Source organism: Pelmatolapia mariae, linkage group LG5, assembly GCF_036321145.2.
Source record: "Pelmatolapia mariae isolate MD_Pm_ZW linkage group LG5, Pm_UMD_F_2, whole genome shotgun sequence".
NCBI classification, from domain to species: domain Eukaryota; kingdom Metazoa; phylum Chordata; class Actinopteri; order Cichliformes; family Cichlidae; genus Pelmatolapia; species Pelmatolapia mariae.
In genome coordinates, this window is record NC_086231.1 from 36,847,148 (window position 1) to 36,863,910 (window position 16,763).

Sequence of the window (16,763 nt, forward strand, 5' to 3'; positions counted from 1 at the left end):
CTACTTCCAGATTGTTACGTTCTCAGTCTAGGCGTGTATGAACGCAACAAGAAGTTGGCCCACTCACGCTCCACCAAAGCAAAAACACAAACAACAATGTCTTCTAAAATGCTAAGCAGCCATTTATTAGCTTCAGCAGTGAGCAGTGCCAAAAATAACAAACAAAACTCCCTACTGGTCCCTGTGCTTTCCTACACAAAAATAAACACCAACCAAAAGACAATCCACTTACCTAACTATCTAACAAAAAACAGGAGAAAACTTAATCAACAAAAATGGCTTCTCACGCCTACTAGGCTGCTGCAGTGAAGAATATGTACAAGGTGAACAAAATACAGACTATTTACAACTATTTACAAAACTAAAATACTAACACCAGACACACAAGTGGACCATGGTGGATACCCAGACAGACCTGCCCCCCACAACAAAGACAGAGGACGCGACTTAAATACACACAGGGAAACACAGGGAGATTGCACACAGGTGGGGAACACAGCTGGGAATAATCAACAAGACGAGACAGAGGTAAAACTGAACACACTCACATGAGATGCAGACCTTCACAATAAAACAGGAAACGAGAACAAATCCTTAAACATAACATAAAACAAAACACTGACAACATTAAACCGTAACAAGATGAACAGAATCAAGTTTTGGAGACTTTGCCCTAGTATAAAGTGGTTGTATGTTATTGGATGTCCAGAGAAGACAGGAGAGAGAGGGAAGCAAAGGGCAAATGAGTATAAAAGAGGTGCCTGGGAACATTCTGGGTTATTTCCTCTAGTTCTTGCAATGAGCAGAACACATCATCTAAAGATAGGCCTGGGGGGTCCAAAGTTAGAAATTAGAGCAAGTAATGCTGGCCTGTCAGTAGCTATCAGCTGCCTCCGAAGTCCCACAGGCTAACCAAGCCCTTCCTCAGCCTCCAGTGACCACCATCTGGTTTGGGGGTTATCACAAACTTCAGCTATGGAGGTCCATTCAGACTTAAGTCCCCAGTCTCCACGTCAAAGATCAGCTGGAAGTGGGAGTTGAAGATCTCACTCACTGGGGCCTCTGCCAGGCAGGCATCTGTCGAGCATCCTCCCCCTCCACCTGATCCAACTCACTACCAGGTAGTGATCAGTTGACAACTCAGCACCTCTTTTCACCCGAGCAGAATGTTTCTCCTACACTGTAAAATCTAATTAGTTCCCAGAACTCAAAAAAATTATGGAAACTCGTTGCCTCAAAAAAATTGAGTAAAGCTTAGCTAAAAATGACTAAGTTAGGACAACTTATTTATTTTGAGTACTCTGTACAAGCTCATTTGTTCCCAGAACTCAAAAAAAATTGGATCAAGTTTACGTAAGATGACCAAGTTAGGGCAACTTACTCATTTTGAGTACACTGTACAGCCGTGTTAGTTCCCAGAACTCAAAAAAATTATGGAAACTCGTTGCCTCAAAAAAACTAAGTAAAGCTTACTTAAGATGACTGTTAGGACAACTTATACATTGCAAGTCTGCAGTATTAAGAATAACTCGATATTTCTGACTTTCTGACAATACTAATTGTTTACCTACTGACAAACATTTCAAGTTCAACTAAATGAAAAAACAATTTGTGGTACCATGAATATGATTAAAAATAATTAACAACAATTTTTGTAATGATGTTAAAATGAGCCCAACTTTTATTTTCAAACACAACAAAGTACAACAGCCAACATACTGGACACTATTCTGCTGAACAACAAACAATTATATTGCCATCACTGTTATAATCTTACAATGAAACAAAGTCTCAGATGTAATTATTCTGAAAATAAGTTTAGGCCTACCACAAGCTTGTTTTGTACTTACATTACTTATATAATCAAAATAAAATATTTATTGTTCTGTCACAAGTGCAGTCTCTAATTTAAACAACACATTTGTTTTTCATTCCAACACAGGAGCTGGAATGTTGTAATATTTTAAGGATGGCTTGTTTCCAGTCCAGGCGTTACTGCCTGAATGACTATCACGGATCGAGGTGATCCAAATGTAGGTGCAGAAGAAAGTCTTTAACTTCCCTTAAGTACAGTGGCAGTGGATGTGGGTTGGAGATGCAATGAGCTTGAACCTGCAGGCGACCATCTTCACTGACCACACCATCTGTGACGGAGGACTCATCTCTCCTGGTGTCCTGCAAGCAAACAATCATATTTTTTGGAACATGAACTTAATTGCTTTCTTAAAACATTTTTTTCTGCATTTGGTATAGAACAGACTCCAATTTAGACAATCTCAGGCTCCCTCCCCACCGGAGAGGTGACATTCAATGTCCCAATTGTCAGTCAGGATAGCCGTGACCACCACCCAACACACAATAATGTCATGAAAGCATCATTTTAAAAAGGGCTATGCAAACATGGCCAATAACTTTCATTCTAATGATGTGCAAAATGATTTGGGCACAAAACAAATTTTGCTGTTAGAAAACTTGCAGACTTCACTATATACAGTGTAGACCCTCTAAACTAAGTTTGGGGGATGTGATCTTTCAAGAAATGCAGACCAAACTGTTGTTGTTTGTTTACTTACACAGCATGTCTTGTAGAATTAACTGGAGTCACAGCAACAGCATAGTGCAGTCATATCTCAAGTCTAATAACAGAAGACAGGAAAAGATCAGTAAAGAACGTCTTGATGCATTCTCAATCATCCAGGAAAGTAAATCTCCAAAAGTTGAATCTGTTCATCTGGACGTTTCTTCCACAAAACGCTACGTCCAGATGAACAGATTCAACTTTTGGAGATCAGTAAAGAAACAACTTCCCCAAACCAAAGCACAAATACAACAATAAGTAAAACAGGCTGATCTAAAGTATGATTAAAGTTCAGCCTGATTAATATAAATGTCACTGACAGTTGCTAATATATTGGAAAACCAAAACACTTACCACTGAGTTGATGTCTTTCTGTCCAACAACAGGAGTGCTGGTCCCGAGCCTCAAAGACAGTAAGAAGCAAGCAGAGGGAGAAAAAACAGAACATATTTCAGAAACTGATTTGATCCTTAATGGCTGTGCAATCATTGTAACATAGAATTTGCTTATGTTGTTAAATAAAGGCTAGATTTGGCATTAATAGATGCCACAGATGTTCAAAAGCTGCCACAAAGCATGAAAAAATAGACGTCTCCGAAAACGTCGGAGCATTTTTGCAAATATGTGATGTCTTGATAAATCGAGCAGATATTTGAAATTTACACAGCTACATTCTCGCCTGAAAATATCTTAAAAGTTTATTTTGTGACCCAGAAAAAGTAATAAGTTTCTTAGCCGCGCTCCTCCGCCATTGCCGCGCTTACAAGTACGCACAGGCTCCGACAACCTGCCGACAAATGCGATCCTCCTTTTCCCCAGACTACCCTTTCTGGGTCACAAAATAACCTTTTAAGATATTTTCAGGCGAGAATGTAGCTATGTAATGCTCAAATATCTACTTAATTTATCAAAATATCACATATTTGCAAAAGTGCTTCCACGTTTTCGGAGAGCTCTGTTATCCACCCCCCACACCTATCCCACTCCTAACGGCTGCACCTCCCAAAGAATTTTGTCTGGGCTCTTATCTCACTTATTTATTTCAAATGATCAACAGAAAATTTCACCGACATAGTTTTATATAAGGTTTTTAAGGCTGTGGTGTTAATTTTTAAGTAACATGAGCCCAGCGGCAGCAGCAATGCTAGGCTAACACTAACTAGTTAGCAAGATTTAAAACCTGGTGCTAAACTAAGAGAAGCCACAAATCAGTTTGAATAAGAGTAAACATTTACTCACCAAGTCAGTAAAGATCCACAGCAATGACAACAATAATATCTTGAGCTGAAGCTTCTCCAGGTTTGCTCAACATATTCCATAACAAATGCACCGTGAACATGCGGACTGATCCGCGAGGGAGGAGGACGGTAGTCACGTGGCATTTTCAAAACACATCTTTCATCCTTCCGCACTGAGAAGCAAAACTTCCAGCTTACTTAGTTTTTCTAAGTTAAGAAAACTCAAATTAATCGAGTTTATCAGCGTTTATGCATAAAAAGTACTGGTAACTTATTTAAATTGAGTTCTAATAACAAATTGATAAAAATTGAGTTCAGCCTATTTAATATTTTTAATTAAACACAATATTACATTTTACAGTGTAAGGCCCTGAGTTATGCATGTTCAATAGCTTCTAGATTAACATGTTACCAATAAAAACCCTAATGTCTAATAATGTATTTTCCACACCAGAAAATACAGCCACATGATAAGATTACAAAATCAATCATCGAGCTGCAGCCTAGTGTCCTGGTGCCACGTGCACTTTTTGACGCTTTTACGTTTGAACATGATTTTTGTTATAGACACACTGTGGTTTGCACAGAAGTCCAGTAACAGAACATTGCTTGGATTCAGATCCAGGCCGTTCCTCCTAATCACTCCCCTACAGGTCTCACTGTCGTTGCCCACATGGATGTTAAAGTCACCCACTAGGATGACAGAGTCCCCAGGTGGAGCATTCTCAAACACCCCACCCATGGACTCCAAGAAGGCCAGTTACATAAGTGCAGATGACAGTCGGGACCCATTTCCCGACCCAAAGGCGCAGGGAACAAACCCTGTCATCCACCGGGAAAAACCCCAACCTACAGGCAGCCAGCCAAGGGGATACCCCCAAAGGCATACCCCAGCCTGCTGCCTCTAACCAAGGACAACTCCAAATTGAGATGTCCAGCCCTTCTCCAGGAGGCCACATCCAATTGGGCCGAGGGGATGAAGATGGGATAGAGACACGTGGATAAGGGCCAGAGATTAATAATAACTAATGATTAAATGACAGGCAGGCACTGTCCCCCCAGAGCTCACTTACTGAAGGAATATAGTGTTCTGCCATTTAACAGCACTTCTTTCCAAGCGCCTTTTGTAAAGCTCTCCAAGATGTCTCTTATGGGAATTTGAATGCAAACTTTTCAAATGTTAAACTAGGCCTGTGTCCTTGAAACATTTCAGTCTGGAGAAAATACAGTTATTTGCTATTATTTCACTGCCTGTTATGCCTTCTGTTGATTTCCAGTCCACATTACAACAGTGATGCTCTAACTGAAGACAATGAAAAACACATTCCTGACATCACATAGTGTGAGTTCAGATAGAAAAGACCTTAAAGAGGTTGTTAAATGCTGCTGTTTGTTTCTTCTAATCACACTTATGTTTTTTTCCTCTCATCTCCTGTTTGCTTAAAGTTTCTGAGGGGGATTTTTTGTCAATGGCTAGAATTGAATCTTTCATTTACTAACAAAATCTGTTAACCACTACACCATTGGAGGCACCAGTTTCAGATTGAACTCATCCATCCATCCTCTTTCACTTATCCAATTTGGGGACGTGGGGAGAGAGCCTATCCCAGCTGCCATAGGCTGGATTAAATAAATAAAAGAAAACCCATATTGTAATGGAGTTCATCATTGTGGTGAAATTAGTGAGAAGTGCACTGCAGGAACACTGAATACAGCATAATTTAGCAAAAACAAATGTGTAAAACTGAATAATGTTAAACTGTTGCTATCCTTCATGGATTTATGAAACAGAAGCAGAATTTAATGTTGTAGACCTTCACACTGTAGACTATTTTTTAAAATTATTTTATAAACATTTAAATATATAATTCACAAAGCTTATGTTTTCAGTATTTGTTTTTCACAATTAATAAATATCTTTATTTTTTCTTCCTTAGGTGGGAGGAAGGGACAATCCTGCCGTTGACCCCATAATCCATGGCCTAAAGGGTGTGGTCCATCATGGTGAGTGGCAGGTCCAGTTAGTGCTGAGAGAGGAAGGACTTCAATAGTGTAGATTTTCCCTAATATATAAAATCAAGAGAAAACACATATTTTTGAAATCAGTCAAAATCTTCTTTTAAACTAAAAACACTTCTGAGGATAAGGATAACATTATGACCACTGACAGGTGAGGCGAATCACACACTTCATCAGGGCACCTGTTAGTGGGTGGGATATATTTGTGAGCAAGTGAATATTGTGTCCTTAAAGTGAATGCATTAGAACAGGAAGAACTGGCAACCATACAGATTTTAGCAAGTCTGACAAAAGGCCAAATTGTGGGGTCTAGATGAAATGCAGTTGTGGGGTGTTCCTGGTTTGTAGTGGTCACTATATATCAAAAGTGGTCCGAAGAAAGGAACAGTGGTAAAACAGTGACAGAGTCATGGGTGGCTAAGCTGCTAATCTCATAATTCATTGGAAGATAGGCCTTGACTTTCCACTGTGTTGAAATATAGACTAAAACATTGGTTGTTCATAGTGCAAAACATAATAAAGGCTTTTAAATAATTTCAAAGCAAAATCATAACATGTCAGTTATGTAGCATCCAGTGTTAATCAGTTTAGTCCATTTCCATTTTATTCAAATATACTGTAAGGTGAAAATCTTTACCGTTAGAGGATCAGATGATATGCTATGAATAATATGATATATATGAAGATCACTTCCAACATAAATGAAGACAGGAAACTAAACAGCAGTGATGTTTGTAGGGTTACTGAAGTCGGACTAGCTGGTATATAATGATGTCCTATGTGATCGCTAGCAAAACAGCCACGTTAGCATAACATTAGCACAGTGAAGCTGAAGGATGAACGCAAACTTTTCAACAAAATTTTCCACTCGATAAAAGTTAACGTGAGGGTTTCTGGTGTTAGGGACAAATGCAATTGCATGGCAGGATGCTGTAAACGGACCAAACTTCAGTCAGGAGAACAACTAAGATAATCCATCCACAATACGAGGTTAGTCCTTAATATACTGCAACAACATGGGAATAGAGCAGCTGCGAGACAATTCAGCATGAATGAATCAATGGTACAGAAGTGGAGGAAGCGCAGTTTTTGGCTTTCCCATATTCCAAAAGTGCTTCGTCTCTTTGCTATTACTGTCGCTATTACTGTAATTTGCAGATGATGTTGTTTGCAGCCGCTGCAATGCTTTCGACTAAAACAGGTGCAGCTTGATGACACCATCAAAATCTCTACCGTTTGCCAAATTTATATCGTTTCTACCGTATACCGTTTATACCGCCCACCCCTACTGTACAGCCAGCAAAACCAATCATAACGACTAAGGCAACATGTGCATATTGCTGCTAACCTGAACACCACATTAGCAAGTGTCCTGAGTTTATTCACAAAACAAAGGATGAGAAAATAAACTGGATAAAGAGAAACAAATGGTGGTGGCGTTGTGCTAGGATTCTTCAGGCTGCAAAGTGTGATCCAAGAGAAGACTTTGTCACCTGCATGGGATGACATCTACAGATCCTGTGTGAGGTGAATCAGAGACCTGAACTAACTGAAGTTAGTCCTGTAGTGAGGACATTGTACTTTGATAGACCTAGTGACTGTTCTAGTGCACTGTTAAAATTTGTGAAAGTGTCATGGCAAAAGACGGCAAAAGAACTTTTGAAACATATGCAGTACTTGATGATGGCTCCCAACGTACCATGCTTCTGACATCAGTAGCTCAGCATCTCCACCTAACTGGGAAAGCCGAGAAATTATCACTTAGAACTGTCCGTCAAGAAGTTTAAACCATTCAAGGTTCTTCTGTAAGTTTCAAGCGGTCAAAACCCGCTTAGGATGGACACTCCAAGGTCCGATCACAAACTTACAACGCATGCCCAGTGTTTGTTCACATCTTTCAGTTCAGGTTCAGGAGAACCATTCCAGCACATCCTCGTGTCCGCTGATGGCTCTGAATCCGTTCAGCTACCTCCTACTCTACCATCAGCAGTTTCTACGTCGTCGCCTGCAGTGCCGCCATCACCAGTCTCACTGCCTGTGGCTGCCATTCCGCCAGAGGTCACTGCACTGCCTGGTCCTGCCTCACCTGGTCCTGTCTCTACCAAGCCCCGTACATTGTGCCCAGTGCCTGCAAAACTGCCTGACGGTTTGCAGTTATGTGCCTGCAGCTGCATCCCATGCAGTCGGCATTTGGACCTGCTTCGCCGCCACCGCTGGCTCCACGGTCGGCCCCCTTAACTGTTTGGCCTGCGTCGTCGACCTCTGGGTCGACCTCCTGAACTGTCTGGCCCGTAGAAAAGTAACACTCCTAAAGAGCCCAGATGAGCGCATCAGAAATGTAGAAGTCCTAGTGCAGGACAGAACCTATATCAGACCTGTGGCGTGTCTGATTCCTCTGCCCCACTTCCTGACAAAGATCAACTCTAACCACTTAAACATATTTCTCGCTAGAAATATGGGGGCGGCTGTTGTAAAGACTCACCTTTCAGCACACTTCACCAGATGCACCTTTTTTCTTTTCCTCACCTTTGATTGGGTGTGGTGCTTGCCCTTAATTGCACTCACCTGTCACCCGTTATATAAGCCCATGATGGTAACAAGCTCCAACCTCCTCTGAGCCTTCCTTCAAAACATAACCCTTTCCAGACTGATAGATTCTCAGTTGTTTCTTTAGATTGTGGCATGGTGTTGCTTTTTGAGATCTTTTAGCCTCCTTCACATTGTCAGACAGATCCTGAGTGATGCGTTGATTCAACAGGTCTGCCAGTAATCAAGCCTGAGTGAAACTGAACTCAACATTCCAACAAATGTCGTTAATCACAGTTACTTCATGATTTAACAAGAGGGGCAATTACTTGTCCACACAGGCCCAGGTGGGTTTGGATAACTGTTCTCCCATAATGAATGAAATCATCATTTCGAACATGCATTCTGTGTTTACCTGTGTCTTCTTTGTCTAATAGTCAAATTAGTTTGATGATCTGAAACATGTAACTTCTACAAACATTAAATATAAATAAATAACCTGACAAAAGAAAACCACTTGGTCCTCCCAGCCACCACAACTCACCTTTCTCATCATTCCTGGATATCATTGCTATAATGAACCTTTCCATCTGTAAACCTGCAAACCCTTGCAAAGACACTGGGTCCCTGTGTTTGCTATTAGAACCTTTCATTCAGCCTTTTGATTTAACATTGATGGTGCAGAGACATTCACTGGCTACCTTGCAACAAACTGCAAGGCAGTTTGTAAAAGAAGCACAGGTGTCTTTTTTGTTATGGTGTCTTCTGCCTACATTTTTCTTCTTTTCTCCTTTTTCATCATCTTCAAAGCTTTTTTACCCACCCATGTTCTTGGGCATTTTGTTAAAGAGTGAAACACTAAGTTATGTCAAAGTTGACAACGTTACTTCAAGGCTGACAATCATATGTTGTTTTCTCTGTCATCTCTTGGGGATGCTAAATTATAAAAGCACAAATCAAAGGAAATCAAGACATTAAACCTAAAGGCTCTGAAGCAAGTCTGGATCATCTCCTTAAACCCTTGCCACTTCAATTTGCAGGAATATAAAGCTTGTTATATAGATTATATTGCATTGATTGAAACTATTTGTCCTATCTTTCAAACAGAAAAGGAGACCTTTCTGGAGCCATTTGTGCTTAAGGACCTGCTGCCATCCTCACTGGGAAGTTATTATCGTTACACTGGCTCTTTGACCACTCCACCCTGCAGTAAGGTGGTAGAGTGGATCATTTTCAGCAGTCCTGTCTACTTCTCTTACAAACAGGTAAGAAGCATGCCAGTAATACAGCTGTGTCAACTTGTTTCCTTAGTTATATAAGAATAACACCACTCATTTAAACATATTGCAAAACCTTATTTTTATTCTATGTTAATGCTGAAGTTAATTAACCACAACTTATTTTATAAAATGTAAAAAATTCCCCTCTCTCCTCTGCTGGCGGTCTATCCTTTAAGCTCGGGTTCTCTACCACGGGCCTGTGAGCATGAGGGTCCTCGTGTCTCCTTTTCCTGATGTTGCTGTCATTTGCTATCGCTACGTCTAACACTATGGCCGTCTTCCTCTCCTCCACCCCTACTATGTCCGGTTGGTTAGCCATCATCAGTTTGTCCGTCTTTATCTGGAAGTCCCACAGGATTTTAGCACAGTCATTCTTGACCACCCTAGTGGGTGTCTCCCATTTTGGCTGCTCTTGCTCCTCTTTCTTGGGTTTCTGCTGTCTGAGGTATTCACTGAGCATGTGGTCAGTTGTCTGCTGTACTCGTGGATGTTCATTGTCTTATCCTGGACGTGGTTCTAGCGTACAGATTCAGTGTGCTGGATTTGGGGTGAAATCCTCCATGAATGGTCAGGAGCTTGTTATCCCAGCAGGGTACCTGATCACCGACAGGGCATAGGTGTTGATAACCCGGATCTTGTTCTTGCCATTCAGCTGACTAATCAGGACTTGCCTTACTTTCTGCAGGTACTTGGTGGTTGCAGCTTTCCTAGCGGCCTCTTTACGGTTCCCATTTGCCTGTGGGATTCCCAAGTACTTGAAGCTGTCCTCAGCAATGTTGCCTTCTGGTAGTGTGATGCCCTCAGTTCTGACTACCTTTCCTCTCTTTGCTACCATCCGATTACACTCCTCGAGTCCAAATAACATTCCAGTGTCGTGGCTGTAGATCCTTGTGGAGTGGATCAGTGAAGTGATGTCCCATTCACTCTGGGAATACAGCATGATATCATCGATGTAGAGGGGGTGGTGTTACTTAAAGCAGTTTCACTCCGGTGGTTTTTTTTATTCCTCGGGCCTCCAGAGATGGCACCAGACTGAGTAGTTATTTCGCAAAATCTTTATTCATCTTCAGTTATGCATGCACCTTCTAGAAGGAGGGACGTGCAAGGCTGGTGTCTCTCTGCAGATCTTCACTTCTTTGTTTTGTTACAACCAGCTTTATAGAAGCGACCCCATCGTAAAACCCACATGGTGTGTTGTAAACTCTGTGTTTGTGTATGTATGTGCGAGCATGTGAGTGCCAGTGTGTGCGCGTACCTGTGTGTTTACATGAGTGCACGTGAGTGACTGTGCGTGTGGGTGGGTGTGCGTCGTAACAATTAAAGCACAGTGTGTGTCTCTGTATATGTGACTTCCTGCTGGTCATAAAAGTCCATCTCCCCTCACCCAAGCCACACCAAATTCCTCTACAAAACACAGTTAACATATTACAAGCACTGAGACCCCCACTCTGCATCCACTGGGCCATTGGCCTCTTGTTGTCTTACTTTAACAGCTAAGCATGTGGAGGGTCTCCTGCAAACCTACTTCTAAGTTATGACAATTATGAGCTTTTCAGGTACTAGCATCAGCATCCCCCATCTGTAGCTTCCTGTCTCCTTTTATGACAGGCTGACCCCCAGTGTCAATAAATTCCTCTCCCTCTACACAATTACACACACTCTCAGGCCTATAGCTAAACCAAACTGAAACACACAGACAAATCCTTCCCTATTCCTCTGATCTACTGCTGGACCCTCTCATCTAAGCAAATTTAACACATTATATTCTAATAATTGTTTTCTTGTACTCACAGTGGCTGATGATTGCTCCCTTCTATAGTCGGTATCCTTAGACAGTCTTGTTAACACTAGAATTACTGAGCCTTTTTTCCCTGGTGCAAGTCCCTACTACTAGATTTACTAGCCTGCGCAAATTTGCGTAAATTCCCCCCGACCTTAACACCTCTTGGCACCCCGCTGAGATTTTCACAGGTCTTCAGCTCTATTGTTCTCCTGCTTTTGTTGTGCAAACACACCCTCCCCCAACCCCTAACCATGAGAGATTCAGGTCTTTCCTTCCCTGCAAGGCTACTTTCCTTCCTTACCTGCAGCATACTATACACCATGATAGTTTCTATGTGTAATATTTCTCAGATGCAATATTAGTTCTTGTCACTCCTTTTCACTACATTGGATGCCTGGCCATAAACATATATACACAGAGTTGTACATATATTTATATAGCCACACCTTATATAATATGCATAAAGTCTAGTTATACACACAGACACATCTATATCATATATATCTATATCTATATATATATACACACACAGATAGATGTGTGTGTGTATACATACACCAATATTTTTGAATACTCGTGTCCATATATATGTTTCCAGATTGTTTGTATAGTGCACTTTCTATACCGTGCTCTGTCCACTTTTTTGCAATGACAATACAGATTTTCCACTTGTGGGACAAATAAATGCAGATTTGCTGTGTGTGTGTGTGTTTGTGCTACATTGGCATTTGTTTACTCAGATCCAAGGCAGGCCAAACCTCTGTGTTACAACCTACATACAAAAGACACACATTCACAATATATGGGTACACAAGTCTGTTTTATTTCAAAGTGTTTCAAACTTTACAGCGTTTGCAGACCCAGTGTCCATCATCCCTGCATTTGGCACAGGTGAATTTCTGACATGTTGCACAGGTAAACCTGCTGCGATTCCTGTTGCAGCTCTCTTGCACCTGGCACTGCGTTGTCTGCGTTGTAATATTTCCTTGAGCTGCATGGATCGGCAACAAAGTTGCTGAGCTAGAAGACTCAGAAACAATCTTCTTTTGCCTGTCCACCCTGTACATGCCTTGTACAAAATGTAGGCATTCACTGCTGCCAGGTCCAGCATATTGTAGAAAACCGCTACTGGCCACCTGTGTGCTGCTGATCTTACGGAATACATCCGTGCCATTTGGTCCAACACGTCTACACCACACTGTAAAAGCAGAGAGAGAGAGTCATGAGTATATGTTTTTTTCTATAGGCCTGTATAGCACACATCAGAAAACATTGTAGCACTGGTTTAAAATTGTACACACATTCACATACCTTCATGTGGTTATAGTCTGTTATCGTGTTGGGTTTCCTCTTTCTGCCGTCACTGATCGTCACGTCTTGGTGCATGGAACTTAGAACACACACAGTCTTGTGGTTTTTAGGTGCATAAATTGTCAAGGAGACACTGCCACTTCTAAGCACTGAAGTGGAGAATACCTCTCGCTTTGCAGTATCTTTTGCAAGTTGAGGAAGTTCATGCCGGACTTTATTCACCGTGCCCAGTAACGTTGTTTTGCGCTGCAGCAGTCTGTGCGACAGTAACAGTGAAGTAAAGAAACTGTCCGTTGTGACATTTCTCCCATCATCCAAAAACGGCTCCATCAGTTTCATGACCACGTTCTCTGCCAGCCTCTCTCCCTTCTGACGACTGGGGTCCTTTCCCAAGTAAGGAGATGCACTGCAGACATATTTGGTGTCCAAATCCGTGGCCATCCAGAACTTGATCCCAAATTTGTCTGGCTTGGTTGCCATATACTGTGTAAATGGACAACGAACCTTGGTAGGGAACAGCTGTTCCCTACCAAGCATTTCTTGCAGCTGGCAACAACGGTCATGCATTCAGTATAGCTGTGACTTCCGCAAGAAATGTGGTCAAAATCTCATGAGTAAGTTGAAGAATTTCTACCAAGCATTTCTGAAAGTTGTAACACAGAGGTTTGGCCTGCCTTGGATCTGAGCAACTCTGAGTGAGCAAATGCAAATGTGCCAGGCCTCAAGGATAATGGGTGGTTTGCACAACAAAAGCTGTAGGAGAAACAAGCTGACGACCTGTGAAAATCTCAGCAGGGGTGCTTAACACCTCGGGACTTGCACCAGAAAATAAAAAAGCCAGTAATTCTAGGGGGTGTTGGGTTTAGGGAAGCTACGCAAATTTGCGCAGGATAGTAAATCTAGTGTTAATGATCTCACTGAGGGGGTTCAGGCCTATGCAGAACAGCAGTGGGGACAGTGCATCTCCTTGGTGGATCCCGCTCTTGATGGTGACGTGTGCTATAGGCTTTCAGTCGGCCTCCAATGTTGTTTGTCACATCCCCATTGAGTTCTTGATGAAGGCTCTAAGGGTCCTGTTGATCTTGTACAGTTGTAGTCATTCCAGGATCCAGGTGTGGGGCATCGAAGCATAGACCTCCTTGTAATCAATCCAGGCAGTGCACAGGTTGGTCACTCTAGCCTTGGAGTCTCGGGCAACTGCTTTGTCTACCAGCCGCTGGTGTTTCGCTCCTCTGGTATTCCTTTCTGTGCCCCACTCATGCATTGCATGTTCCGGAATGTATTCACTATGGAATGTGAGAAGGAAAAGTGTGAACAAAGCAATAAAATCATTTACAACTTAGTTTTAAAGTAAGAGGTCTGTCACGGTGTGAGCCGTACAGATTGGACCCAGAGCAGATTTAACACAGAAGTGGAGCGTACATGACAAGAATTTATTACAATGAGTGAAACTGAAACAGGGTTCATACGCCTTTTTCAGGGTCAAATTCATGCACTTTTTAAGCACTTTCAAGGTCCCTTTTCAAACTTTTCCAGCACATCCCACCCCGCCCAAAAAAAAAAGAATGCACGTTTCAATTCGCATCACCTCAGTAACACCATGTGAAAATTAAGACAAATCATCCTAAGTGAACTTAAACACCTGTGTTCCCCTTTTTTTAAGACATAGAAAAACGCACCATACAAAAATACTGCAAAAGGAAACGGTCGCCCTATATACATAGTGTATAAACTCAAAATGCACATTTCACTTAAAAATTAAGATGTGAAAATGTGAACATATCAACTTGTTAGAGATATTCATCTCCTGTTGAAAAAAAAAAGCCCAAAAAAGAAAGAAATAAGTCTTCTCATCAGATATTGATGCTTCTTTCCTGTGTGACAAAAAATAGGAGACAGATGTTTGTTTGCTAGTTTTATTGGGAATTAACTTAAAAAACAAACTGTTTTATTGCTAACTACATTGCTGTCTGTATTATTGCTGAAGTCCTAAATGATCACCTTTAAAGTGTTTGTGCTAATAACATCATGTACAGTCAGACAGGCATGGAGAACAGCACTGACTGAGAGGCTTTGAATAGATCACATAGTTCAATTCAACATATAAGACTTGAAGAATGCACAAGCATCTACTTAAAGTCTATTGAATTTATCATCTGTGATATTATTATGTACAAATCCAATGTATTTTGTTCATCTCCCTTAAATAAACAGGCAGCCTTAAAGTATGAAGTATTCATATACAAATACACATAAATGTGTGTACTGTCTCAGTGGCTGATAGTGCCCCACAGGCCTCAGTGTGAGCTTGAACACATTTATAATGTTTAAGTAGTTTAATGTGTAGGTGCTGACGATAAACACATTTTGAATGAAAGCCGGGGAACTTTGGTAGCACAGAAACAAGTGGCTATTCTTTGTGACCATATGGATCGCTCCCTTTACCATTACCATTATTTCACCCAAAGGCACCAAGTTAATACTCAAAGCTGCAGCAATACACACAAATATAAACAGCACTTGGTGACAACTTTGCTTCTAGCCTTTAACCCTCTGGGGTCCAGGGTATAACTGGCTGTTTTTGACTACTTTTGATTTGACCTCTGTATTTCACCTTTAAAAACTGTTTATCTTGCCAATCTGTTATTTTCTCATTTTGACATGTGTCAGCACAATTTATCTAAATTCAGACAAAATTTAAAATACGAGTAGAAAGTGATATTTTTGACTGTAAAAACCACAAGCATGTTTAACGAATCATTTTCATAACTTGAAATGCAAATAGAAATTGTACATTTTTAAAAAATATGCACAAGTTTTGCAAACAACAAACTTAAATGGTACTATTTACCTAAAAATGCAGCCAAAGCTCAGACGTTTTTTATATAACCATTTAAAACTATTTACAGAACAATCAGGTGTTCTGCATCAAATAAGAAGGCACACAAATTATTTATGCAACTCCAAAAAATAGTTTGTGTCCACTATAACACAGATGAGAACAGCACAGGGATAAACCTGCAGGTCTGACAGCAGGTGTGTCACTCAGCGTTTACACTGCAATCTGCCTTTGGTGGCTTTTTTGCAGCAACTGTGACGTTCACTAGTAGAACTGACACACAAAACAAAACAACAACTACACACCAACTACACAAGACAACACACTAACTTGAGACTCCAAACACGGTAAACATCACAAATCTCTCACGTATCAAAACTCTTTCGCTCACTCGCTCTCTCTCGCCGGTCACTCCTAAAACTTCCCCCTCTTCCCAAACAACCAAATGCCACATGTTGCCATATCATTTTTTGATTGGTCGACATGGTACATTTTTCCACCAATAGGGAAGGAGTGTTTTTTCTTTTTTCACTCACAAGCAAAGCGTGTTTGCTAGCACTCTCCTTAGAAAACACAGTTTTACCGTTTCTTCCCGGAATAAAGGCCACTGTTTTATTCAGAAAAAAAAACATCGGTTTTACGTGGCCTATAAACACAATTTAAAAACTGGATATAGTTTGAAGTCCGCACATTCAACCCAAGTTCAAATGGAGACTCTGGGTCCGTTGACCCTGGAGGGTTAATCAGAAAGCCTTAAGTTGGCTAGTTATGTATTGGGCTAATGTTTAAAGCTTTCACTTGAGTAAATTAACTCATATTACTGCTAAGTAATGTTAGCTAAGTTCACAGCATATTCCATAATAGCGCTGCCATACTGCATCACACTCAGTGCATTTCAATCATTTCTTCAGCGAGTTTGATAGCAAAATAATATTCATAATTTTAAAAAATAGCATGTGTAACGTACATGTACTGGAAAATTATTTACTAGCACTCACCTATCATGCGACTAGAGAGCGCAAACTCCGCCATTGTCATTTTCCATCAAACACTCATTAAAACAGCAACCTACAGGTATGTTAGCGCACTCATCCCCGACTGTCCGATGGAGGGGCGGGGTCACACGTTGAAACAGACGCAAGGCAGCCCAGGCGGAGAAATTTTGCTTTTACATTTTGCGACTCATTTT

At 41.1% G+C, this 16,763-nt stretch overlaps 1 protein-coding gene across 2 annotated transcripts in view; it reads left to right on the forward strand.

The window, feature by feature from the left end:
- Positions 1-16,763, forward strand: part of LOC134628176 (receptor-type tyrosine-protein phosphatase gamma-like) — a 470,111-nt gene that overhangs the window by 280,441 nt on the left and 172,907 nt on the right. For both annotated transcript variants that reach the window (XM_063474903.1, XM_063474904.1), the window contains exons 6-7: positions 5,754-5,820; positions 9,469-9,626. In XM_063474903.1, coding sequence (XP_063330973.1) covers positions 5,754-5,820; positions 9,469-9,626 — 225 coding nt within the window. The remainder of the gene's footprint in view (positions 1-5,753; positions 5,821-9,468; positions 9,627-16,763) is intronic.